At 38.1% G+C, this 25,652-nt stretch overlaps 2 protein-coding genes across 4 annotated transcripts; both read right to left on the reverse strand.

Annotated features, from left to right (window-relative positions):
- Positions 1 to 25,652, reverse strand: LOC140316634 (urokinase plasminogen activator surface receptor-like). 3 transcript variants are annotated; one of them, XM_072394539.1, is made up of 5 exons: positions 2,051 to 2,134; positions 1,678 to 1,794; positions 1,447 to 1,593; positions 445 to 555; positions 1 to 327 (listed from the first exon to the last, which is right to left on the reverse strand). In XM_072394539.1, the coding sequence occupies exons 1-5, from the start codon at positions 2,094 to 2,096 to the stop codon at positions 125 to 127; spliced, it is 624 nt and encodes a 207-aa protein (XP_072250640.1). In that variant the 5' UTR covers positions 2,097 to 2,134; the 3' UTR covers positions 1 to 124. The 3 variants fall into 3 exon arrangements, 2 of the variants coding, with proteins under 2 accessions (XP_072250640.1, XP_072250639.1); XM_072394538.1 differs by lacking the exons at positions 1,678 to 1,794; positions 2,051 to 2,134 and adding exons at positions 25,163 to 25,279; positions 25,547 to 25,652 and having other exon boundaries at positions 39 to 327; XR_011917336.1 differs by lacking the exons at positions 1 to 327; positions 445 to 555; positions 1,447 to 1,593; positions 1,678 to 1,794; positions 2,051 to 2,134 and adding exons at positions 23,585 to 24,318; positions 24,933 to 25,079; positions 25,163 to 25,250.
- LOC140315784 (phospholipase A2 inhibitor gamma subunit B-like) lies at positions 6,543 to 8,338 on the reverse strand. The gene is made up of 4 exons (XM_072393366.1): positions 8,326 to 8,338; positions 8,096 to 8,242; positions 7,166 to 7,276; positions 6,543 to 7,086 (listed from the first exon to the last, which is right to left on the reverse strand). The coding sequence occupies exons 1-4, from the start codon at positions 8,336 to 8,338 to the stop codon at positions 6,884 to 6,886; spliced, it is 474 nt and encodes a 157-aa protein (XP_072249467.1). The 3' UTR covers positions 6,543 to 6,883.

Consider the following 25,652-nt stretch of genomic DNA (forward strand, 5'->3'; position numbering starts at 1 on the left):
AGACAATCTTAGACTTTGCCTACAACTTTCTCACGCATTAACTGAGAGAATAACAGGGGTGGGAAATCTATAATTCAGCAAAAATGGTAAGAAAACTGAACGGTGATGCTGCCGTCCTTATCAGCTAAAAGAAAAACACCAGAGAGATCAGCGGCACTGCCATCAGCAGCAGACCAGCACTTGTACTGCTGGCACTGTTGCAGAAGTCACCTTGGCAGCAGCTCAGTTCTGCTCCGATGGCTCCTGTCATTTGTGCAGCTGATGAAGCCGAGCATATCATCTTGGAGGCACAGCCCTTTACGGTCATCTTCCTCCCACCAACATTCACTGAGAGAATGAAAACAATGTTATCAAGCAAGCTCCAATGTTTAATATTAGAATCACTTAACATTCCTCTGAGCAAAAGAATTATCTGCTGCTCAGAGGAAGAAGCAAGTCACTTACATGTTGTTTTGATGCAGTGGTCCTCAGTCCCCTCACAGTTTAGAGTTTTAGTGCATGTTTCTCCTTCACAGGTGAAGCACTTTTTGCCATTTGGAGAGAATTTGCTGGCATCTGTATAACAAAACATGAATTATTTGAGGCACTTTTGGTCTTTTTATTTTGTAAATTGAAATAGTTTAAACCTGGTCATTTAATAATTCTACCACAGTTCAACATTTTAGTGCATGTTTCTCTTCACAGCTAAAGCACATTTGGAGAGGATTTGCTGACATCCGTGAATTAAACATCTATTACTTGAGGAAAAAAACGCTAATAGTAAACTGACATCTTAAAAATGAGCTTTTCCGTTGTCCTATTATAATTTGACGACTGTGAAACACAGAAACATTTATATTTGGTTTGTGAATTTCAATAGATTTTTTTTTTTCAATTCAAAACTACAACATGTAAATAACAGAACACGAAGCAAAAAACAAGCTGCAAAAATGAAAATCTGAAAAACTCCATCTCTCATAAGAGTTTTCCCCATATTGTCTTTCAGTAGACCAAGCATGGTCCTGACATGTTTTTATGCCAAGTTATTATTTTTGGTATTGGAAATATACCATCATATAGGCAGAGAACAGGAAGCAAATGGAATGCTGAACACAAGCCAGCTTTTGTTCTATAGACAACACTGACTTTTGTGATCAAACTTCCTTGTTGTGTAATAAGAACAGCAATCTTTGTTTTGTTTGTCTAATTTCAGGAATATGGTTTAAATTTTAAGATTGACTTTATTTAACCATGTCTCTGTCTGTCTCTACGAAATGTCCATTGTGTCTGTGCCTCAGAATCAGTTTAATCAACGACAAAGTTGTTTTCTCTTTGGGTTCATATCAGCTTTGTCTTGGCCCGGTGTTTCTGCTTTGACCAGACATTTCGAATGTGGTATAGATGAAATAAACTGCAATTAGCACAACACTGCACAATATAAAATAATACAAACAGGATGTATAATACCAGGGGCAGACTGGATGTTGCAGAGCTCCGAGTTGCAGCACTGGCTGGTAATCAGGGTTTTTGCCGCACCAAAGTTGACAGAACCCTCAACACATTCCTGAACCAAAGCACAAGTTTTTGCTTCGAGGTCAGCAAGTTTTGAACCACCTGTTGCCAAAGATAAGCCACTGTAAAAAGAAGCAAGTGCCAAACAGAGGACCGACAACCACTATAACATAAGCAAAAACGTACCTGAATATGATAGGATTCTGAGTGAACTACACTGATGATCCTTTGAGGGACATTCTTTTGAATCCTTGCAATTTCCAGAGACTCCCAGTAAACACTCATAACATTTCAGTGTGTCAACTAATGAGACATATAAAGAAAAATCAACTTTTTCTTTGCATACACAGCATTAAAAAACAATGCGTTTTTTAAAAAAAAACACATTTGATTTTAGATTTTTTTTTAAAAACACATTCATTTATAAGTGCACAAGATGCAGGTTGGAAAGAAAAAGTAGTGAAACCTAAAGCAGAAATGATCGCGAGATTAAATTGAATTATAGCAGTTTTAAGGAAAGAAAAAGTCTACATATTGAACACAGGAAAGAAAAACTTGCCTTTTGGGAGAAGCCAAATCCCAAGGACCAGTGAAAACAGATGCATTGTGTTATTGGACCAGCAGTGAGTTTTGCTTTGTTCTGTTCGAGCTATAAGTGGTTCTCCTGAAGAGGACCTGCCCTCAGCCTCAGGCCACTCCTGTATCCTCCCAGCACCAGTGACGTCACTCTTGATAAACCTTGAATTTACTTTCAACGAGACATTATATGATCTTTTTTTCCATTTACATTGAGTGTTACTTATTTTCTCTCAGTTTGTACTCTCTATTCATCAGGAATTCACCACTACTCTTTAGAGTTAATGTGCAGTTTGGTGTCATTTTCTGCTGTGTTGCTTAAATGAATTATTAATGTTATGGCTCTTCTCTCTTACAGGGACTCAAAATATATTTATAAAGGCAAGAGAGGACTGTCCACTTCTACAAGTGAGGTCCTAAACTGCACTGAGCTTCAAACATCGGAGCAACCACCTCATTTCAATATTGACCAAAGCAGTCTTGTGGCCTGTGCTGTGTTTGAGTTTTTAGTAGTGTGTTTTCTGCCTTGTTTTTTTTTTTAAACCTTTGTTGTGTAACATGAACTTGGAGGTTTTTTGGAGACTGTTGTAATTATGTTGATGGCAGATGGATTATGTTCAGTATATATACATATATATTCTATAAATATATGATCAAACATCTGATTACTTAGTGTTGCAGCTGTGTGTGTGGATGTGCTCACTGTATGATGTACATCAGCTCTCAAGCATGTCTACGTGATAATGAGATAAGTGTATTTGTGTTTGTTGAGAGGTGACCTTTGGTGTGGACATGTCGCCCCCCTTTGGGTGGATCGTTTGAAGATTTTTCTGGCTAAGTGATGGCAGTAATTTTTTTTTGTGTTAGCGAGCCACACCAGTTGTGATCATCAAGTGTGGGTCAGTTTTTGATGTCATTTTCATTTTCATTTAACAACACTGAAATGATGTGAATATGATAACTTGTGGTGGTATGAGGCCAGTCTGTATGTAAGCGTTTGTGTTGTGCTGACAAGAGTTCATATTTGCTTTGGATTACTAGTTGCTACTTTTGATTTACTCCTTTTGGTTTGTCGCCATTGGGCTCTATTTTCTGTTGGTAACATGTAATTATCGTTTGTCCAGTGTGGCAATTTTGTGTTGAGATTGTTGTGGTCAAGCGTATCCATGTATGTTTGGGCAAATTGTCTTGAACTGTTTAGTGAGAGCATTTAGTCCTACTGCAGCGGTGGAGTTGGCTGAGCAAGATGCAACACGCTTTTGTTTCTTATGCTTCTTTTGTTTGATTTTGTTTGATTGATTTTCATGGCTTTGTGTCTGGTAGGTTTTGTTCTCATGTTATAAAGAGGGATGACACCAGATCCTCCGGCCCTTTGTGGGTTGTTCTGAGTGGTTTCTCTTGTATTTGTTCATTTTGGCCACTTGGCTGTTTTGTGATTAGAAAAACATGATGTTTGGATCTGTTGAGTTTACTTTTGAAGGGACTTTCAGTGGTCACTGAGTAGTTTAAGTGTGTGGTGGCTTAAGCAGCTTTGAAGGTTTTTTTTGTTGGAGTGTTCGAGCAGCCTGTGTTGGTGACCTGTTGGTGTTTAGCTGCCTCGTTCTATAGTTGTTTCCCTTCCCGTCACGCTTTGCCTTGCAGGTCAAGACTTGTCAGAGAGGCTTCAACTTGATTCTTCTGGGTTCCTGGGAGAACCCTTTGAAGGGAAGAGCTGTTATGTCCCTCTGCATCCTCACCAGCTTTGCAAGGGTCCTTGGGTGACGCATGGGCTTAATTGTTCTAATTGACTTCAATGATGTCATCACTTTGAAATGTGCTGCTGAGACATAACACTGATTGTGTTTTTATTAAAATGATCAACTGAGTACTTTATTAACCACTTGTGTTCAGTCTCCATCTTATTTTGCAGCCCACCCAGCCGATAGCAACATAAACTGAGGCTTTAGTGCCTTGAAGGCGAGGATACACTGCTCTTTGTGTTTGGACCTGCTGCATATGCAGCATCTGTAACTTTCATTACAGAATGCAGCATTTGTGGATAAGGTTACTAAATGAATCATAGAAAATTTGTGCCATTCAGTTCACTGATTTCACCTTTATTTACTGCCAACAAAAGCACGTCTTAAATTTTGTGCCTGATGACGCTGTAATAGTGATAGCTGCTGTGAAAAGGAAACTAAGGAGGTGCACATCACTGGTGGAAGATGACAGTGTGTGAAAGTAGCAATTCTCCAATTGTGCCAGAAGTAGACGCTCAGATGGGTATGTTGTTGAAATAAAAAAAGAAAAACTTTGCGGCATAAACACCCCAGCTGCTTGCTTGCTTATCATGAGACAGAAGAGAGGATCATTCTTAATTAGAGATTAATTAAAGATTACATTTTCCAGCGGCTTGATGAATTTAATTCATAACAGTCATATAAGATTAGTTAAAATAAGATAACACAAATAAACTTTGTGAGGCCCTTAACATGGAGCCAGAACTAAAGGAGAAGAGACTGAGGAGTACTAAAAGGCAGTTTGCCTATGACGCTGCAGATGAGCCCATGAATGATGCCCTGAAGAAGCTCGAGGTGACATTCTTCAACACTGTTGTTGACTCTGCTCTCAGATCACTGAATTGAGACATTTATTGAGGTGAAGGAGAAATTTGGTGTGCTGCTTGATTTCAGACAGCTTCAAGGGATGCCCAAAGACACCTTGCAGAAAGCAGTATAAAACAAGGAATGAAGCTATGTATAGACATAAAAAAACATCAACATTACTGCAAGTGGAAGTAAATATGTTACTGCTGCTCATACTCCAACAAGAGGAATAATTCTGTAAATGAGGACAGTAAGATTAATAATATTCCAACACTGGCTAATAAAATCAAATTGTGAGTGCGCAAATAGCTTTATTGTTTGATAACAAACAGGGTGATAAGGATGTGTCCTGGTCACCTGCTCTTAGAGGTTTTTATGGCACGTCAAACTGGGAGGAGGCCCCAGGGAAAGACCCAGAACTCGGTGGAGGGATTATTTAGCCTTTCTTAACCTGGGAACACCTTGGGATCCCCAGGAGAAGCTGGAAAGTGTTGCTGGGGAGAGGGAGTCTGGGTGTTCTTCCTGGACCTGCTGCCTCTGTGATCTGACCTCAGACAGAAGATAATGGATGGATGGCTGCTCCAGAGTTTATATGTGGTCATGTTTTATATGGCTCACAACTTACTTTCTAAATGTATCTTAATTGTCCCTGTTTCGGAGGGACGGTGAAATAAAAGAAGACAATTGTTTCATGTACTGTTATCACTAAGGAAAGGGGACAGCTAAACATCTGGCACCGAGCAAGTGAAAGTAGGAGATGGAGGGATAAGTTAGAAGATAGCTAGCAGACTTTAGAAATACAGATTGAAGAGAATAGCAGAGCTGAAACAACAAATGATTACAAAAAAATTGGGATTATTTGGGACAGAATTGGGACAGCAATTCTGTATCGCACTAGCGAGGTAAACAGGAAGGGATGCGATACGATTTATCACGTTCATAAGAATGCAAAACTTAGTGAAATGTTCCCTTTATGTATACAGCTGTACATTAAATCAGGGAGTAAATTACAGTAATTCACAGACTAAAATTAAATATATGAATCAAACATTAGAGAGAATAAAAGGCACTTCACATGAAAACCCCAACAATTCCTTTTGGCACACCAAAATGAATGACATACAAGAATTGCAACTAATTACTAGAAATATAAGTTGAGGAGAGTAGAAGGTAAAGTGGAGGAGCTCAGTGCAACATAGGAAGTCCTCCAGCAGGCTGAACCTATAGCAGCATAACTCAGGGATGATTCAGAGTCACATGAGGAACATTTTATGGTGATACAGTATGCAGAAACTGTTTATGTAATTGAGGGACTCTGTTGGGATTATTCCAGTAGCTGCCCTTTATTAATACACACACACACACACACACTGATTAGTATGTGCTTTGACACTTACTTTGTGCTGTTCCATAAACAAACGTTATAAGTCAATTAATAAAAGGAATTATAACATTTGTCACAATCTGCATCTTGTGTTTTTGTCACATCTGTGTTTTGTGTTTTTGTCTACCCAGTCTTGCCATTTCCTCACTGTCCTCAGACTCTCTTCTGCCTAGTCATCAGCTCCACTCCTTTAACCTGTGCCCACCTATCTGCAGCTGTACTTTGTCACCAATCATTCTCCCCACAGTAGTCTCTTGGTTTGTTCATAGCTTTTGTCAGATCCTCACCATCACCGCCCTTGTTGATGCATGTTCTTGGTACTTATGTCATGTCAGGTTTATTCTTGTTTGATCTATTTTGGGGGTTTTTTTGGTCTTCCGGCTCTGCTGCGTTTATTACAGCTTTAAAAGAAACCAAGTTTTATCTGCATCTGGGTGGGTATTCGGGTCCTCTCTCGCCTACACTTCAAAATCGTGACAACATTAAAGAGAGACTCAGACAGGACATAGAAATAAAAGGTCCAATTTCTTTACTCAGATTTTTATCAATGACAAGAACAAGTCGTTTGTGTTTCCAAAAATCTGGTTTATAAAGGCACCGAACAATGGAAATGTGCACCAGAAATTTTCAATCTTTTTACTTCGAAAAAAGAGTATTTATAATCAACAACAACAAGCGTATAAGAAATTACATGAAGCAAGATAAGGTAAATAACATTTGGGTCTTTGCTTACTCATCTTTTTTGCTTTCTTATTTCACATTATTGGAAAGAAAAAGATGCATGTAGCTCTATAATTCTGCTAAAATGATAAGAAAAGGTGGGCAGTGCTGCTGCTGTCTTGAGCAACTAAGACAATAAGACCAGAGAGAACAGCGGCACCGCCATCAGCAGCAGACCAGCACTTGTACTGCTGGCGCTGTTGCAGAAGTTGCCCTGGCAGCAGCTCAGTTCTGTTCCGGTGGCTGCTTTCTTCCGTGCAAGTGATGAAGTCAAGCACATCAGCTTGGAGGCACAGCCCTTCAAGGTCGTCTCAGTCCCATCGACATTCACTGAGAGAATGAAAATGTTATCAAGCAAACTACATTGTTTGATATTGGAATCACTTAGAGGAAGAAGCAGGTCTCTTACCCTTTGTTGTGATGCAGTGGTCCTCAGTCCCCTCACAGTTCAAAGTTTTAGTGCATGTTGCTCCATCACAGGTGAAGCACTTTTTGCCATTTGGGGAAAATTTGCTGGCATCTGGTAAAACAAAACATAAATGATTTGAGAAATAAAATAGTACTGGGCTGTTTTCAAGTTAGTTCAAATTATGCTTCCGTGTCAAACAATGCGGTTCCCTTTTTTTTTTATTCTGGAAACTGAACGAGTCAAAACTTGGTCATTTAATTTTTAATAGAATTAAGGCAAATAAAGAGCCGTTCAATGCTTTGGACATGTAGGATCTGTTGTCGTAAAGCTGCTGAACCAAACCCACAAACTGAAGACTTCTGTAACTTTAACCTTAAATAACTGATTTCACAACTGAAGCATTTAAATGTGGTCAGCACTAACTTTCAGAGTGCAATTCTTCATTCATCATCTAATGAGAGGAAGAGTTGTTTTTACTACTTTTTTTATTTCACAAATAAGCTTGAAATGTTGAAAATAATGTCAAACTGAGGTGCCTTGGCACAAGATAAAGAAATAAGGATGTTTTAGAGAATAAACTTGACATTACAAGGCGCTCAGCTTCAGTATTTTTAGGTGTAATTAAATGACAATCGTCTCCGTCTGTGATATGAGTGCCTCCTTCATATGACTCGTACAAACAAATTAGCGAAGCTGTAATTTAGAAGGTTTAGCAGCAAGGACGTTTTCACTTTTTACATTTAATTTATTTTTTTCTTGGTTCTGTGTCACTGCATTTCACAAATATTCAAACTGTTTCTCTTTTCTGACTTTTTTCTTGGTTTGAAATATTTTCACTCAACAAGCATTTTGCATAAAGTCTAAATACATCAGACTGTAGTGAGAACAACCCTGCGCAATGTAAAATAATACAAGCAGGATGTAAATTACCAGGAGCAGATTGTGTGTTGCAGAGGTCCGAGGTGCAGCACCTGGTGGTAATCACGGTTTTGGCCAATCCATAGTTGAGAGAATGCTCAGCACATTCCTGAGGCAAAGCACAAGTCTTTGCTCCCTCATCACTAACTTTTGAACCACCTGTAACCAAAGATCAGCCACTGTAAAAGGAGGAAGTGCCAAACAGTGGACCGACAATCAACATAATCTATACAAAAATATACCTGCATATGCCATGGTTCTGAGTGAAACACACTGATATTCCTGTGTGGGACATGTTATTGTTTGACTGCAAGGTTCTGTTAAACAGTTATAGCATTTCAGAGTTTCCCCTGAAAAAAAGATGATAAGAAGCAGTTATAGTCAACACAGCATGAACAAAACCGTATTACCACATTAATGTAGAAGGGAATTAATCAGAACTATAAACAAAATATTGCAAAATATTGGTGCAATTCTAACAATACCAAAGATCTTTAAAAAAAAAAAAAACGTATTGGTGCTCAAAATGCAGGTTAGAAAGAAAGAAGAGTGATAATAAATATTCAAAAACATATCAAAATGAAGAATACTGAACTAATTTACAGTTAAGAAAAACTTGCCTTTTGGGAGAAGCCAAACTCCAAGGACCAGTGTAAAGAGAAGCATCATGTTCACCGGGAGCAAATGAGTTTCACTTCATTCATTCAGGAGATAAATATCTAAGGGGCTTGGCTTGAGTTTCCAACCACTCCTACATAATTCTGGCACAAATGACTTTTTTTGATTAGTTAGAGTTTAGTTAGACACACCTTACTGTCATTCAATAAAATGACTTCCAGTCAGTCTTAAATTCACCTGAAGCTCAACATTTTAGAATTACTTTACAAATGTGGACGTATCTAAACATCTTTTGGTTTTTCTATTTTTCAGGGAAACTTTAATTAATGAACTGTTGTGGATTCTCATTGTGCCTCTTCTTATACATACAGACTGTAAAGAAGTGACAGTTATGGCTGTTGCATCAACAGCTGCTGGCTGTTTTGGAACCTCATGTTTGACACTTCGGTGCTGCTGTGTTGGTCTTCATTGAAGGCAGAAATGAGCATATTTAGCAAAGAAGTCGAAGCGGAAGAGTAAATAATTTGCATTTCTTTAAAAACCTGTATCTATTGAATTATGACATTTTCAAGAGGATTACTGTAGCTGATAATATAACTGAGGGGGAAAATGAATTGACAACATTTTATTCAAGCACTTGGTGTTTTATAGAGATTTGCATGTTTTTGCAAATCATCCACAGGGAGGATGGGAGTGTACAGGTCTGTGTCCCAGTCAGTTTTCCAGGAATAGTGTGGAGTTGGACAGAAGCAGACATGTTGATAATCAGGTAGACCTCTTGGCCCAGTTAGAAGAAAAAAAAAGAGTGTTTAATCACCTTCATCTATAAACGAATGATGTTAAAATTTGGTATTGTCTCTTCATGGTTCACAATCAGACAGGACATTAAAGTGAGAGTCATTAAAGCCAAGGATAGTGTATGGATCTGACAAACATCAAGATGGTCTTTTTAAAATGATGCCTCTATCCATTTCTACTCAACATTTGAAGATAAAAACCTCAACAGTGTTGTGCTTTTAACAACCACTGACCACAACTCTGTATAACCAGACAGCTAAATGCATTTGAAAATATGTTATAATTGGTACTTTATTACAAGGGCCAAAAAGGGTCATTCTGATCATGTCTTCTTCTGACATTCCAGACAAATTTCCACAAATGAAGAAGTCCTTCTTTCACACTCTCCCTACTCCCCCCATTGTTGTACAACACCTGAGAGTCCTCCTCGCAGCAACCATAGCAACCATGTCAAGCACCAAATAGAAGACAAGCTTTTTTTCTCTGTGGTAAATAGAATTGCCATCAGTGAGGACTTGCATTGAGCAAAGACTAATAAATCAGTTGTGATTAATAAAACTTCACAAAAGCATATGGAAGACGCAAAGAAAAGAGAAAGAAATATCCACACTTTTCAGGCACTAATTTACCTCTGCGGCCCTCGTAGATACTGACAGTAACTTTTCAACTACTTAAAAGGGGACAGGACAAGGGGAAAAATAAAAAATAAAATAAAAATAAATAGACAAAAGGGGTAAAGCTTTAGAATCCTGTGCCTATAGCAGGTGTTTGAGGTTTTGCCTCATCAATATGCAAGACTGGCTTTCACACTGTGAACAGCTTTTAAACAGTTTTTTTTCTTTTGGTTTGTGTATCTAAGGAGTGCTTGTATAGGATTTAATAAATCTGTGGAAATGTATTGGTCATTGTTCTCCAAAATATTATCTGATATCATTTCATTTTATCTGACCACTGAGGGAAAAAAAAGAAGCCTTTAATGCAACGTGAGCTCAGTAACAAAAGACAACTGTGGAAAATAACAGAGAACATACTGAATGAATGATTAACTTCATACTACTCAAGATTGTCAGGTCAAGGTGCTTTTTTCATTGTTCATTCCCTTAGGTTTCATTTCACTGTATGCGATGTTTAAAATAACTAGATCAAGCCGGTTGAAGCTGCATGTAAAAAGGGGGACTTAAAACAAAACTTTACAGACGTATCCAGTAAATCGAATCTGATTTAGAGCATAACAATGCATGGGCAATAAACGTGTTTAAGACTGACACCTGAAATGAACTTAGTTCCCTGGGAAGTAACTTACAGAAGACCACCTTTCCATTTCAGAAATTGTCCACCATTGTTTCAAAACCCGCAGTGACATGGTTTGTTAAGAACATAAGAGTCTTTGTTAAAAAAAAAATAGAACAAAATGTAAAATTCTGCTAAACATTAATACAATTCTATGACATGCTGAAACGGGGCTGGAATGAGACTTTAATACTGATCTGTGTCGTTACAGTCTTCATAAAATTTGTAGATCTCTGTTATGTTTTTGTTCCATCACATCTTAGAAATCAATGTAGACACCTAAAATCTTTTTAACTCAGACTTTCAGTTCCCAAACTGCAGTCACACCCCATTCATGAGGGCAAATCAGAAGGTTAACCCATCTTTCTTAGTGTAGCAGGAATCCTGTTTTCCATCTCTCTCCACTCTCAAGACTGAACCGTACAGCTGTGCAGCTGCATCAGTGAGCATCACATGTCCCGAGGCCTTGGGTTGCCAACCTGAATTACTCCAGTTTATTACAACATGCCTTTCGGGGGATGGTCCCTTTTGTTTTTGCCCCCACCTTTCAGGTAAACATTTCTCTTTATGTTACCTCATTATCACATATAAAACGACAACGGCAACTAACAGGAGTCCAACTCAGGAGCTAGCAGAGGAGGCGGCTGTATTCAGAGAGGGCAGAGGACTTCTTCACACCGTCCCAGATACGAGCTGCATAGTGAAACCTGCAAAAACAACAAAGAAATGTGAGCAGTGAAAGAGCGGGGGAGATAAACTCTGCAGATCCCTGCAGTCTCACAGGACAGTAAAGACACTGATGAAATAACTGTGCGCAAATACAAACAGCTATTCATCAAATATATTGTAATATTAAAAATGGGCCATCACATGCAGTGCAGGCTGGGAAAAGCGTGTGAATTCATTTACTTTAACTCTGCCCTAGTGTGTATTGGATGGTCTGACATTTATGTTCAAACTGAATTTGATCTCCTCGAAAGATCAGAATTTTCTGTGTAATCTCTATTCCAAACATAAAATTGATGTATTTGTGCCCTGTGGATCGTGAACTGCTCTATTAACATTCTCCTGTAAACTTTCTCGAAACAATTGTGAAAATGTTGTTCCTTTAATGATTGCCAGGCCTTCAGGGCCTCACGTTGCAAAACCACCTGCAAACTATATGGCTCCATTTACCGTCTGTCACATTTGAGATTACATGTTAGTTTTGCCTCGTGTGTAGTTTTTACATTAAATGTACTTTACCTTTGAAAAAAGACTGATGTTTGAAGAAAAAGATACTTATAAAGTTTTGTACATTTGTATTTAAGATGAGAATGGGCCATGAGTTTGTCCACCACCATGTTCATATTCTTCAGATTTCTTGGACAGAATTCTTCCCGTCTGGCCTTGTTCTGAAGGAACACTGGGCGTGAGGGAAAATGACAGGAGATAAAACTTAAACTTTGATCTGATTAAACCTGGCTCGTGGGCGAGAGTGTCTGCACAGAACAGCCACCTATGTGAGAATAGTACTCTGCTCCATCGTCACTGCCAGAGGAGCCACTGCTGTCGTGGCTTGCAGATGGAGTGGAAGGCTTCAGCATCTCGGCAGTTTGAAAAAACCTAACATGACAATGACAATTAAAGTCAACTGAGGTATCAACTATTGCACTTATGACAAAGTATGACATTATTATTATTATGACAGCTTGGTTTATTGGGGCCCATTAGTGTCTAGTAGCCTGAATAATTAACTGAGCGTGTGTACACATTTCTCAGCATATTTGTAACATGACTGGAGAGTATTATGACCTGGTAAGCATGGGAACATATATTAGTCTAAGTTGAGACATTTCTATATTTTCGCAGGATGACTTCTCCTTTGCACAAACTTATTTTCAGATAATCAGCGTGTAAATATTCTATACAATAAATACATTTTTCATCAAATTAAACAAATGCCAAACTACTGTATTTTCACTGGTCTCAGACATTTATTTTACCCCACTTTATGTGGTCTTATAACACAGAATAAGCTCATTGGTTAAATCACAAGTATCAATAGTCAAAGTACTTCATCACATGAATCCCCATTGAAAATATATTCTAACTCATTAAATCTATGTGGAAGTTTTGTTCACTGATATGCAGCACAGCCAGCAAATGTCAAGTAAAGCCAAAGGAAATAAAGGCATGGATATTATTTGTCTGCACAGAATTGTTAAATGTGTTAGGGTTTGCCACTTTAGACTGCATATTTGTTTAATGAACAGTCAGACTTTGTTCAACAGCACTGGGTGTAAATGTCAGTGTATGGGAGCGTGAATTCAAACCTTCACCGTCAGATACAGGCCACCCTCTGGAAGCAGAGCTTTCCAAGTTCGGTCCCTTCTACTTGAAACCTTTTGAATACGGTCACAATGCTCTGGTCTGTCTCAGCAGAGAACGAGGATCTGAAGTTTTGGAGCCCAGATACAGCAGAACAGGTGCTTTTTTTTCCTACCCCCGGAGAATAGTGTGTTTCTGAGGGTGACTTCTGACACTGAGGTTCACACCCAGTGTGTGACATCTGTAATTCTTTCAAAAGTCAATAGAGAATAAACTGATTTCCCATAAACATAACATTCCCAAATGTGTTTGCATTGTAAATTAAGTTTACTTGCACTCTCAGGACTTGCTCTCAATCACAATCTTCCGATTGGGTCTAAAAAAGACTTTGCAAGACATGCAAATACATGTTTTTTTCTTGTGTTTCGTCTTGTGTGACGTTTAGAATAATTTATTACCCGAGAATATCAGTGTGAATGCTGGGCAATATTTTTCAGTGATCAAATAAAGTTGAAGAAACTGATCATTTATCACAATTCTATGGCTGGAGCCAAGTAATGTACACAAAAGAAGGCGTCAGCTCTTAGACTTGAGTTGCTCGGATCACAAATTATATTTCAGAGCGAACATTGGCAGATTTCTGGGCAGATTAAAGGCAAACAGAAGCAGATGAATGATTCTCAGTACATGTTAGACAGCAGCGTGACTACTTATTCCCAACAAGTCTGGCTTTGCTCATATTTTCTGTTTATAAGACCAACTGAAAGAGTAACATTACTGAACTTATGAAAAAGTGAAGGAAAATATCCTCTCCAGATACAAAGTGAAATGCTTAACATTCCACCAGAAGAAGGGAACTTTCAAGTTCCAGTCAGAGCTCTCCTGAGACACATATGAGGGACTGTTTTGAGTCCACTGATTGGAGGGTACAGCAGCCACACGGTGAGGACATCGTGGGGGTCATACACTGCATTATGGACTACATGAATTTCTGCAAGGACACGGTGCCCCCTATTAACACTGTGTGCTGCTTCCCAAATGCAGCTGGATGACAAATTGGAATGGACAGTTAACACAGACAGCATCCACCGTAAAGGACAGAGTCGTCTTTACTTCCTGAGAAGACTGGGGTCCTTTAACATCTGTAAAAGGCTGCTGCTGATATTTTACCAGTCTGTTGTCTCTAGTGTTCTCTTTTATGCTGTGGTTTGTTGGGGGGCAGTATTAAAGAGAGGAATGCTGGTCATTTGGACAGACTGGTGAGGAGGGCTGCATCTGTGGTGGACACAGAGCCGGACTCTCTGGTGTCAGTGACAGAAAGACGGACCCTGGAGAAGACTCTGTCCGTCCTGGAGAACACACAACACCCACAACACCAAACTCTGATGAGAAAGAGGAGCATGTTCAGCAGCAGGCTGTTCTCCCTGAGCTGCTCCACAAACAGACTCAAAAACTCTTTTGTCCCCCTGGCCATAAGACTATTCACTGGGTGACCAGGGAGGATCATGATTAAACCCATATTCACATGCATATCAGAACTGTTTGCACATGAGCACATTGCACATTTTTACATTATTTTTTATATGATACTGTATGTTGTTACTAATTGAGTTTTTGTTCTATCTATCTATCTATCTATCTATCTATCTATCTATCTATCTATCTATCTATCTATCTATCTATCTATCTATCTATCTATCTATCTATCTATCTATCTATCTATCTATCTATCTATCTATCTATCTATCTATCTATCTAACTATCTAGATAGCTATCTAGATAGCTTTATACGTCGAAATGAGAGCACCACAAGCTGATTCAGTTTTAAATCCTATTTTGTTTAGAAAAAGTAAAAGAAAAAAGTCTGATTGGCTGAAACAATTCACTCTCCATTTGGATTATACCGCCCCCGTGTGTTCAGAGAGAGTACGTCACTTTTTATGTAAAATATGAAGTTATCATTGTGGGGATACGTGTATCCCCACAATGATAACTAGAAAATCACGTACAATACTTTATGAATCATCTTTATGAATCGGGGAGAATGAGCTTTGGTCATTCCAGCTGAGCAATATATAAATAAAGACAAAAAAAGTATAGCAGCCAAGTCAAGCGTCAAATATGAAACGTGCTTTTTCTCTGTGGTAAATAGAAGTGCCATCAGTAAGGACTTGCATTTAGCAAAGACTAATAAATCAGTTGTGATTCATAAAACTTCGCAAATGCATATGCAAGACGCAAAGAAAAGAGAAAGAAATATCCAGTGCAAGAAAAGAAAATAAGATAAGACAAAGGAACTTTGTGAAGCCCTTAACATAGAGTCAGAACTGAAGGAGAAGAGACTGAGGAGTACTAAAAGACAGTTTGCCTATGAGGCTGCAGATGAGCCCATGAATGATACCCTGAAGAAGCTTGAAGTGACATTCTTCAACACTGTTGTTGACTCTTCTCTCAGATCACTGCAAGACAAATTTGAGACATTTACTGAGGTACTGAAATGAGTCAATCATCCCTTTGATTGTTGTTTTAGGCTGCATTTGGTGAACCAGATCATTTGTATCCAATCTAGCTTTTAAATTGATGACTAGCAAAGTTTGTATTTGGTTTGAAAATAATAATGATGATGATAATAAAAAAAAAGTAAGACAAGATTGAAACACAGGACATTGTTGCCTTCATCTAGACTGGATGTCATTTTCTTGCTAGTTGGATGTACAATTTAGGATCCATTGTCTGTATCATGAAATGTTCTGTATCAATAGAATCGTTATTACCGTCACATTATCCACCATGCATGTGCTGAACTCTGCATGAGAAGTAAATCAAAGATGTAAAAATGAATCGTTAGATGCAGAATATTTAATATTTTGTGGCTAATTTAGACCTTTAGCCCCCTTTTAGTTAAATGATAGAACGTTTCTCTTTTTGATATCACCTTTACTGCAGCTGCATGAGACACCTGAGCTACGTATATATGTCTGCTTTTCATTGTCTACAGACTATTGATTGTACAGAGTGGCATGTGTTGCCTGTTGTCACTGTCCTCACCCATCACCAAGATTTTGTCTGCCAATTTATTTATTTTTCTTCTTTTGTCCGTAGCTATTCCTGACTAGAACCGAATATGTGCCGGTTATGTTTAAGATAAATACATAGCTGTCTTCAATAATCCAAGGGAGGAAATGAGGTTAAAGAATCTGATCATCACCTTCAGTTTAAGTTGGTTTAAGAACTACAAATCATTAGCACATGAGATCAGGAAGGATGTTCATGTTCAGCATCTTTTACAAATCAAGCTTAAGAATAATATCAGCAGTGATCTTAAGGTTAAATTCAGGTAAAATCTAAGAGTAGAAAGGAGTTTGGTGGGGATGAAGTGTACAATATATAAGGTCTTTATGCAGAACAAAAGCATGGGGCTTTAATTTCATCTTAATCAAATCTTTCGTGGCGCATAAACTATCAAAAAACAACAAAAAACGGGGCTGAGGCAGTAACCAAGATGCCATAAACAATTTGGGAAAGATTAGACTTTGATCATTTTTATTAGATTTAATCCTGAGTTCCACACTGTCTACTCATAAAATCGAACAATTGTTCATGTCTGAATCTTACCACAAAGCCACCTCAGTTTAGGTTAATGTGTTTTGATTTCAAATGAAGGATAGATTGAGCAGAGTCTGAAGTCTTTAAGGCTGAATAAACTTCTTTAGGAAACCCACTTCTTAAACTCGGGCCTTGTGTGCTGGTTAACAGCTTAACGACAATCAGGCATTAAGTCGGATTCAGGTCCAATATTTATGAAACTTATGAAAAAGTGAAGGAAAATATCCTCTCCAGATACAAAGTGAAATGCTTAACATTCCACCGGAAGAAGGGAACTTTCAAGTTCCAGTCAGAGCTCTCCTGAGACACATATGAGGGACTGTTTTGAGTCCACTGATTGGAGGGTACAGCAGCCACACGGTGAGGACATCGTGGGGGTCATACACTGCATTATGGACTACATGAATTTCTGCAAGGACACGGTGCCCCCTATTAACACTGTGTGCTGCTTCCCAAATGCAGCTGGATGACAAATTGGAATGGACAGTTAACACAGACAGCATCCACCGTAAAGGACAGAGTCGTCTTTACTTCCTGAGAAGACTGGGGTCCTTTAACATCTGTAAAAGGCTGCTGCTGATATTTTACCAGTCTGTTGTCTCTAGTGTTCTCTTTTATGCTGTGGTTTGTTGGGGGGCAGTATTAAAGAGAGGAATGCTGGTCATTTGGACAGACTGGTGAGGAGGGCTGCATCTGTGGTGGACACAGAGCCGGACTCTCTGGTGTCAGTGACAGAAAGACGGACCCTGGAGAAGACTCTGTCCGTCCTGGAGAACACACAACACCCACAACACCAAACTCTGATGAGAAAGAGGAGCATGTTCAGCAGCAGGCTGTTCTCCCTGAGCTGCTCCACAAACAGACTCAAAAACTCTTTTGTCCCCCTGGCCATAAGACTATTCACTGGGTGACCAGGGAGGATCATGATTAAACCCATATTCACATGCATATCAGAACTGTTTGCACATGAGCACATTGCACATTTTTACATTATTTTTTATATGATACTGTATGTTGTTACTAATTGAGTTTTTGTTCTATCTATCTATCTATCTATCTATCTATCTATCTATCTATCTATCTATCTATCTATCTATCTATCTATCTATCTATTATCTATCTATCTATCTATCTATCTATCTATCTATCTATCTATCTATCTATCTATCTATCTATCTAACTATCTAGATAGCTATCTAGATAGCTTTATACGTCGAAATGAGAGCACCACAAGCTGATTCAGTTTTAAATCCTATTTTGTTTAGAAAAAGTAAAAGAAAAAAGTCTGATTGGCTGAAACAATTCACTCTCCATTTGGATTATACCGCCCCCGTGTGTTCAGAGAGAGTACGTCACTTTTTATGTAAAATATGAAGTTATCATTGTGGGGATACGTGTATCCCCACAATGATAACTAGAAAATCACGTACAATACTTTATGAATCATCTTTATGAATCGGGGAGAATGAGCTTTGGTCATTCCAGCTGAGCAATATATAAATAAAGACAAAAAAAGTATAGCAGCCAAGTCAAGCGTCAAATATGAAACGTGCTTTTTCTCTGTGGTAAATAGAAGTGCCATCAGTAAGGACTTGCATTTAGCAAAGACTAATAAATCAGTTGTGATTCATAAAACTTCGCAAATGCATATGCAAGACGCAAAGAAAAGAGAAAGAAATATCCAGTGCAAGAAAAGAAAATAAGATAAGACAAAGGAACTTTGTGAAGCCCTTAACATAGAGTCAGAACTGAAGGAGAAGAGACTGAGGAGTACTAAAAGACAGTTTGCCTATGAGGCTGCAGATGAGCCCATGAATGATACCCTGAAGAAGCTTGAAGTGACATTCTTCAACACTGTTGTTGACTCTTCTCTCAGATCACTGCAAGACAAATTTGAGACATTTACTGAGGTACTGAAATGAGTCAATCATCCCTTTGATTGTTGTTTTAGGCTGCATTTGGTGAACCAGATCATTTGTATCCAATCTAGCTTTTAAATTGATGACTAGCAAAGTTTGTATTTGGTTTGAAAATAATAATGATGATGATAATAAAAAAAAAGTAAGACAAGATTGAAACACAGGACATTGTTGCCTTCATCTAGACTGGATGTCATTTTCTTGCTAGTTGGATGTACAATTTAGGATCCATTGTCTGTATCATGAAATGTTCTGTATCAATAGAATCGTTATTACCGTCACATTATCCACCATGCATGTGCTGAACTCTGCATGAGAAGTAAATCAAAGATGTAAAAATGAATCGTTAGATGCAGAATATTTAATATTTTGTGGCTAATTTAGACCTTTAGCCCCCTTTTAGTTAAATGATAGAACGTTTCTCTTTTTGATATCACCTTTACTGCAGCTGCATGAGACACCTGAGCTACGTATATATGTCTGCTTTTCATTGTCTACAGACTATTGATTGTACAGAGTGGCATGTGTTGCCTGTTGTCACTGTCCTCACCCATCACCAAGATTTTGTCTGCCAATTTATTTATTTTTCTTCTTTTGTCCGTAGCTATTCCTGACTAGAACCGAATATGTGCCGGTTATGTTTAAGATAAATACATAGCTGTCTTCAATAATCCAAGGGAGGAAATGAGGTTAAAGAATCTGATCATCACCTTCAGTTTAAGTTGGTTTAAGAACTACAAATCATTAGCACATGAGATCAGGAAGGATGTTCATGTTCAGCATCTTTTACAAATCAAGCTTAAGAATAATATCAGCAGTGATCTTAAGGTTAAATTCAGGTAAAATCTAAGAGTAGAAAGGAGTTTGGTGGGGATGAAGTGTACAATATATAAGGTCTTTATGCAGAACAAAAGCATGGGGCTTTAATTTCATCTTAATCAAATCTTTCGTGGCGCATAAACTATCAAAAAACAACAAAAAACGGGGCTGAGGCAGTAACCAAGATGCCATAAACAATTTGGGAAAGATTAGACTTTGATCATTTTTATTAGATTTAATCCTGAGTTCCACACTGTCTACTCATAAAATCGAACAATTGTTCATGTCTGAATCTTACCACAAAGCCACCTCAGTTTAGGTTAATGTGTTTTGATTTCAAATGAAGGATAGATTGAGCAGAGTCTGAAGTCTTTAAGGCTGAATAAACTTCTTTAGGAAACCCACTTCTTAAACTCGGGCCTTGTGTGCTGGTTAACAGCTTAACGACAATCAGGCATTAAGTCGGATTCAGGTCCAATATTTTGGAATGTTACAATATTAACATTGTTTTATCAGGAATATGTGTGAACTGGCTTATTGAAGCTTTGTAGAGCAGAGTCTAATGTTATCCACTTTCACCTTTGACTTATCACACTAAACATGTGTACAGTGCAGCATTACACTTGTAAAATACTTTACACTGGTGCCGCTTCAGAGTAATTTATCAGAAAGTTGGCTTATTTTCTACAGTTCCTACTTGGACCATTGCATTGCACCCCAAAAAGGCTTTGTGGAAAGATAACTCTTGACTACATTTCAGTGTGCGTGCTGCAGTCTTTTGCTGCTGAGAAAATTTACTCCACATTTGAGTTAACAGCTCGCCAGGAACAGCAAATGCAGGATATGACTTGTACATCTAACTATTTGTTACTCTAATGTAAATGTTAAACTGGAAATGAATGAGATCTCAGAATGAAAGAATCAAACATTCGTAGTTCTCAGGGTGACAGCTGAGAACCTGACCCTGTTGAAGAAGTGACCTACCATTATCTCCAAAGAAGTTTTTCAAAGCCTGTAGCTGCTAAATCACTTGGGTGTACCCTGGTTTATCTCATGACAACGTACATGGTGCCTCTGTGACCAAACTGCTATTTCATGCAGGTGATGGTGATCATTTTCTAGCTGTGGAAAAAATTCTGAAGTTTATTAAATGCTGACTTTAATTTAATCATCTTATTAAAGAGAAACATGAAAATTCCAGCCGCTGCTGCTGCTGCACAATGAAAGAATAAGGCTGTCTGTTTTTTGTTTTTTTTAACTTTTATTCCCTCTGGGCAAGTTAATAGGTGTGCAGACTCCTATTTAGAAGTAGCCTACTTCTAAATTTCCCTCAGACTGCTGACTGCAGTCCTGAAAATTTAGTTGCTTGTCTTTGGCTGTGTGTGATCACCTTGATTAATAATAAATTGCAGTGAAGATCACATTGAATATAGCTAATTAAATGTTGAGTAAGTTATAAGGATGAGTCACAAGGCTCCTGAAATGTTCTTTAATGGTCAACTGAAGGTAGATAAATCTTTTAGCAGCAAAGTAACATAAAGATATACAGCTGGTGTGAGATTACATTAACAGCACTGTGCATATGAACCTGATTCAGGGGTTTCTCTTGAATAATCTTTCTGGACATTTTTGCATAATTACTTTGATTTCTGTAACAAACAGGGTGAAATGATCACATTGTTCTGTAAGATCAATGAGTCTTTTTTTTTTTTTTTTACTATGTTCCTTATCTCATATGAACTCGTATCTCATAATTAGCTGAAATTGAAAACGAAAAGTAGGCGTACTCTGTGTTTTTTTCAACTGAATGTTTCTTTATTGTTTGCTATGTTTACACGAGTCCTTTCCCATTTGTGTTTGTCTTATCTCTTTGACCGTGGGATGTCTGCAGGTCCACGGGCACAGAGCAACTGGACGTGTGCACGCCACCAACACACACACACACAGTCATGCGCACACTGCTCTGTGATGTCGATGCTGATCAATACACACAATGAAGAGAAAGGAAAGTTGAAGTGTAAAACAGAACACTGTGACCCTAACTGACAGCTTACCTTTGTACCACTAATCAGATTTGTAAGTAGCTGTAATTGTTCTTTTATCAAATCACTTCGTATGTCAAAAGTTATTGAAATTTGAAGAAACTGTATCGTAATCCGACTGTGTTAAAACAAAATCCTCTGCATCGGGTTCTGAAGAATAACAGTTAGAAATGTATGATGATGGAATATAAGTGTACATATATGTTCATTATTAAGGCTGTTTACTTACTGCTGAACAATCCTGAGATATATTAAATGGAAGTCTGTGGATTTCAACTCTCATTTTCTTTCCTAGAAAATTACACTAATATGTTATTTTTGTTTTATTTGTTTCACACCAATTCTTCACCCTCACTCACCTCATTCTCGGTAGTTGCAGAAATAGTTACAGAATATTGAATCTGTTTAGTTGTGAACTAAAAACAAACACCCTGGCTGTTCACCCTCACAGTATAGTGCATTCTTGCGGACACTGGTAGTTCAGAGTTGGTCAGTCTGATATAGCCGAATGTAAACCTTAACAGATGAGTTGCAGGATTGCCGAGGGTCTTACTGAAACAGTAACAGAGCAGGATTATTGGAACTTAAATGTTCATTATTAATGGTCTGGCCACTCAGAGAATCCTTAAATGTTGGCAGCTTCTCTCCTAAAAACAACCTTTCACATTCTGAAATGAAGCATTGTTTAATTTATTCTGAAATTAACCATTCTTTCATTTATACACTTAACAGATATGATTTACCCAACTAACCTAGCTGTAATCATGCCCCTAACCCCTCCCGGAGACTTTTATAACCATTATTGACTTCCCCCCTAATAATATATGAATGGGATGCTTTGTTTACCCAATCTCAGAGGACGACCACACTTATCACTGAAGCAGCCAAAATAAGGGTTTTTGGAAAAAAAACTGGCCCCAGACTCAGAGAAAACTTAAATGTTGGCAGATTCTTTCCTAAAATCAACCTAGTCTGTATTGAAGCAGTCTTTCATTTATTCTGTAATTAACCATTATTTCATTTTATACACTCAACTGATATATCTTTCCCAAATAACCTAACTGAAACCACTCCCCTAACTCCTCCCTAACCCCTCACCTCACCTCACCCCTCCCCTCTACTTCTACCTAACACACTAAGTCATCTAGCTGAAAGTATGTAGAAGTAGTTCAGTTGAAAAGAGGAGAAAGAGTTCAAATTGGTTCATGTTTTTGAAACTGTCATATTTCAAAATTGGCTTAATATTTGAAAAAGCTAAACCATTTGGTTTCATTTTGAATAAAAGTTAAGTAGTTTAAAAAGTATAAAAATCAGAAACACCAAAATATATAGCAGCAATCTCCTGAAAGAGCTGAACGTTTTGATACCAAAATGGTAGAAATCGGTGAAAGTGTGCAGTAGTTAATGTCCAAAAAACGAAAAGAATAATAATGATAAAGAGAAACAGAAACAATTGCAACTAATTACTACAAATATAAGGTGAGGAGAGTAGAAAGTAAAGTGGAGGAGCTCAGTGCAACATAGGAGGTCCTCCAGCAGGCTGAACCTATAGCAGCATAACTCAGATTCAGAGTCACATGAGGAACATTTTATGGTGATACAGTATGCAGAAACTGTTTATGTAATTGAGGGACTCTGTTGGGATTATTCCAGTAGCTTCCCTTTATTAATACACACACACACACTGATTAGTATGTGCTTTGACACTTACTTTGTGCTGTTCCATAAACAAACGTTATAAGTCAATTAATAAAAGGAATTATAACATTTGTCACAATCTGCATCTTGTGTTTTTGTCACATCTGTGTTTTGTGTTTTTGTCTACCCAGTCTTGCCATTTCCTCACTGTCCTCAGACTCTCTTCTGCCTAGTCATCAGCTCCACTCCTTTAACCTGTGCCCACCTATCTGCAGCTGTACCTTGTCACCAATCATCCTCCCCACAGTAGTCGCCCGGTTTGTTCATAGCTTTTGTCAGATCCTCACCATCACCGCCCTTGTTGATGCATGTTCTTGGTACTTATGTCATGTCAGGTTCTTTCTTGTTTGATCTTTTTTTTTTGGTCTTCCGGCTCATTAAAGAGAGACTCAGACAGGATATAGAAATAAAAGGTCCAATTTCTTTATTCAGATTTTTATCAATGACAAGAACAAGTCATTTGTGTTTCCAAAAATCTGGTTTATAAAGGCACCGAACAATGGAAATGGGCACCAGAATTTTTCAATCTTTTTACTTCGAAAAAAGAGTATTTATAATCAACAACAACAAGCGTATAAGAAATTATATGAAGCAAGATAAGGTAAATAACATTTGGGTCTTTGCTTACTCATCTTTTTTGCTTTCTTATTTCACATTATTGGAAAGAAGAAGATGCATGTAGCTCTATAATTCTGCTAAAATGATAAGAAAAGGTGGGCAGTGCTGCTGCTGTCTTGAGCAACTAAGACAATAAGACCAGAGAGAACAGCGGCACCGCCATCAGCAGCAGACCAGCACTTGTACTGCTGGCGCTGTTGCAGAAGTTGCCCTGGCAGCAGCTCGGTTCTACTCCAGTGGCTGCTTTCTTCCGTACAGCTGATGAAATCAAGCAAATCAGCTTGGAGGCACAGCCCTTTAGTGTTGTCTCAGTTCCACTGACATTCACTGAGAGAATGAAAATGTTATCAAGCAAACTACATTGTTTGATATTGGAATCACTTAGAGGAAGAAGCAGGTCTCTTACTCTTTGTTGTGATGCAGTGGTCCTCAGTCCCCTCACAGTTCAAAGTTTTAGTGCATGTTGCTCCATCACAGGTGAAGCACTTTTTGCCATTTGGGGAAAATTTGCTGGCATCTGGTACAACAAAACATAAATAATTTGAGGAAGAAAATGGTAATGGGCAGTTCTCAACTAAGTTCCTAGAAAATGATGCTTCCGTGTCAAACAATGCGGTTCCCTTTTTTTTTATTCTGGAAACTGAACGAGTCAAAAACCTAGTAATTTAATTTTTAATAGAATAAAGGCAGCTGTCATTGAAAAAAAGAGCCTTTCAATGCTTTGGACATGTAGGATCTGTTGTCGTAAAGCTGCTGAACCAAACCCACAAACTGAAGACTTCTGTAACTTTAACCTTAAATAACTGATTTCACAACTGAAGCATTTAAATGTGGTCAGCACTAACTTTCAGAGTGCAATTCTTCATTCATCATCGTACAAATAAATTAGCGAAGCTGTAATTTAGAAGGTTTAGCAGCAAGGACGTTTTCACTTTTTACACTTAATTTATTTTTTTCTTGGTTCTGTGTCACTGCATTTCACAAATATTCAAACTGTTTCTCTTTTCTGACTTTTTTCTTGGTTTGAAATATTTTCACTCAACAAGCATTTTGCATAAAGTGCAAACACATCAGACTGTAGTGAGAACAACCCTGCACAATGTAAAATAATACAAGCAGGATGTAAATTACCAGGAGCAGATTGGGTGTTGCAGAGGTCCGAGGTGCAGCACCTGGTGGAAATCACGGTTTTGGCCAATCCATAGTTGAGAGAATGCTCAGCACATTCCTGAGGCAAAGCACAAGTTTTTGCTTGGATCTCAGCAAGTTTTGAACCACCTGTAACCAAAGATCAGCCACTGTAAAAGGAGGAAGTGCCAAACAGTGGACCAACAATCAACATAATCTATACAAAAATATACCTCCATATGATGTGATTCTCTGTGAAACACACTGATGATCCTGTGAGAGACATTCTTTTGTTTGACTGCAAGGTTCAGAGTTCCCTGGTAGACATTCATAGCATGTCAGAGTTTCCCCTGATAAGAAAGAGCATAAGAAGCAGTTATAGTCAACACAGCATGAACAAAACCGTATTACCACATTAATTTAGAAGGGAATTAATCAGAACTATAAACAATGGCAAAATATTGGTGCAATTCTAACAATACCAAAGATCTTTAAAAAAAAAAAAAACGTATTGGTGCACAAAATGCAGGTAAGAAAGAAAGAAGAGTGATAATAAACATTCAAAAGCATATCAAAATGAAGAATACTGAACTAATTTACAGTTAAGAAAAACTTGCCTTTTGGGAGAAGCCAAACTCCAAGGACCAGTGTAAAGAGAAGCATCGTGTTCACCGGGAGCAAATGAGTTTCACTTCGTTCATTCAGGAGATAAATATCTAAGGG

Source organism: Leuresthes tenuis, unplaced genomic scaffold (genome assembly GCF_036924035.1).
Source record: "Leuresthes tenuis unplaced genomic scaffold, fLeuTen1.0.hap1 SCAF_10, whole genome shotgun sequence".
NCBI classification, from domain to species: Eukaryota; Metazoa; Chordata; class Actinopteri; order Atheriniformes; family Atherinopsidae; genus Leuresthes; species Leuresthes tenuis.

Bases quoted from the DNA above. Each gene is read 5' to 3' on its own strand.
- LOC140315784 (XM_072393366.1), bottom strand. The intron at 7,277-8,095 runs GTAATTTACATC...TTGTTTTACCAG, and splicing joins CAACACACAATCTGCTCCTG to ATGCCAGCAAATTTTCCCCA. The intron at 7,087-7,165 runs GTAAGAGACCTG...TCATTCTCTCAG, and splicing joins CCACTGCATCACAACAAAGG to TGAATGTCGATGGGACTGAG.
- LOC140316634 (XM_072394539.1), bottom strand. From the start codon at position 2,096: ATGCATCTGTTTTCACTGGTCCTTGGGATTTGGCTTCTCCCAAAAG. The intron at 1,594-1,677 runs GTACGTTTTTGC...CTTTGGCAACAG, and splicing joins CAGAATCCTATCATATTCAG to GTGGTTCAAAACTTGCTGAC. The intron at 556-1,446 runs GTATTATACATC...TTTGTTATACAG, and splicing joins CAACATCCAGTCTGCCCCTG to ATGCCAGCAAATTCTCTCCA.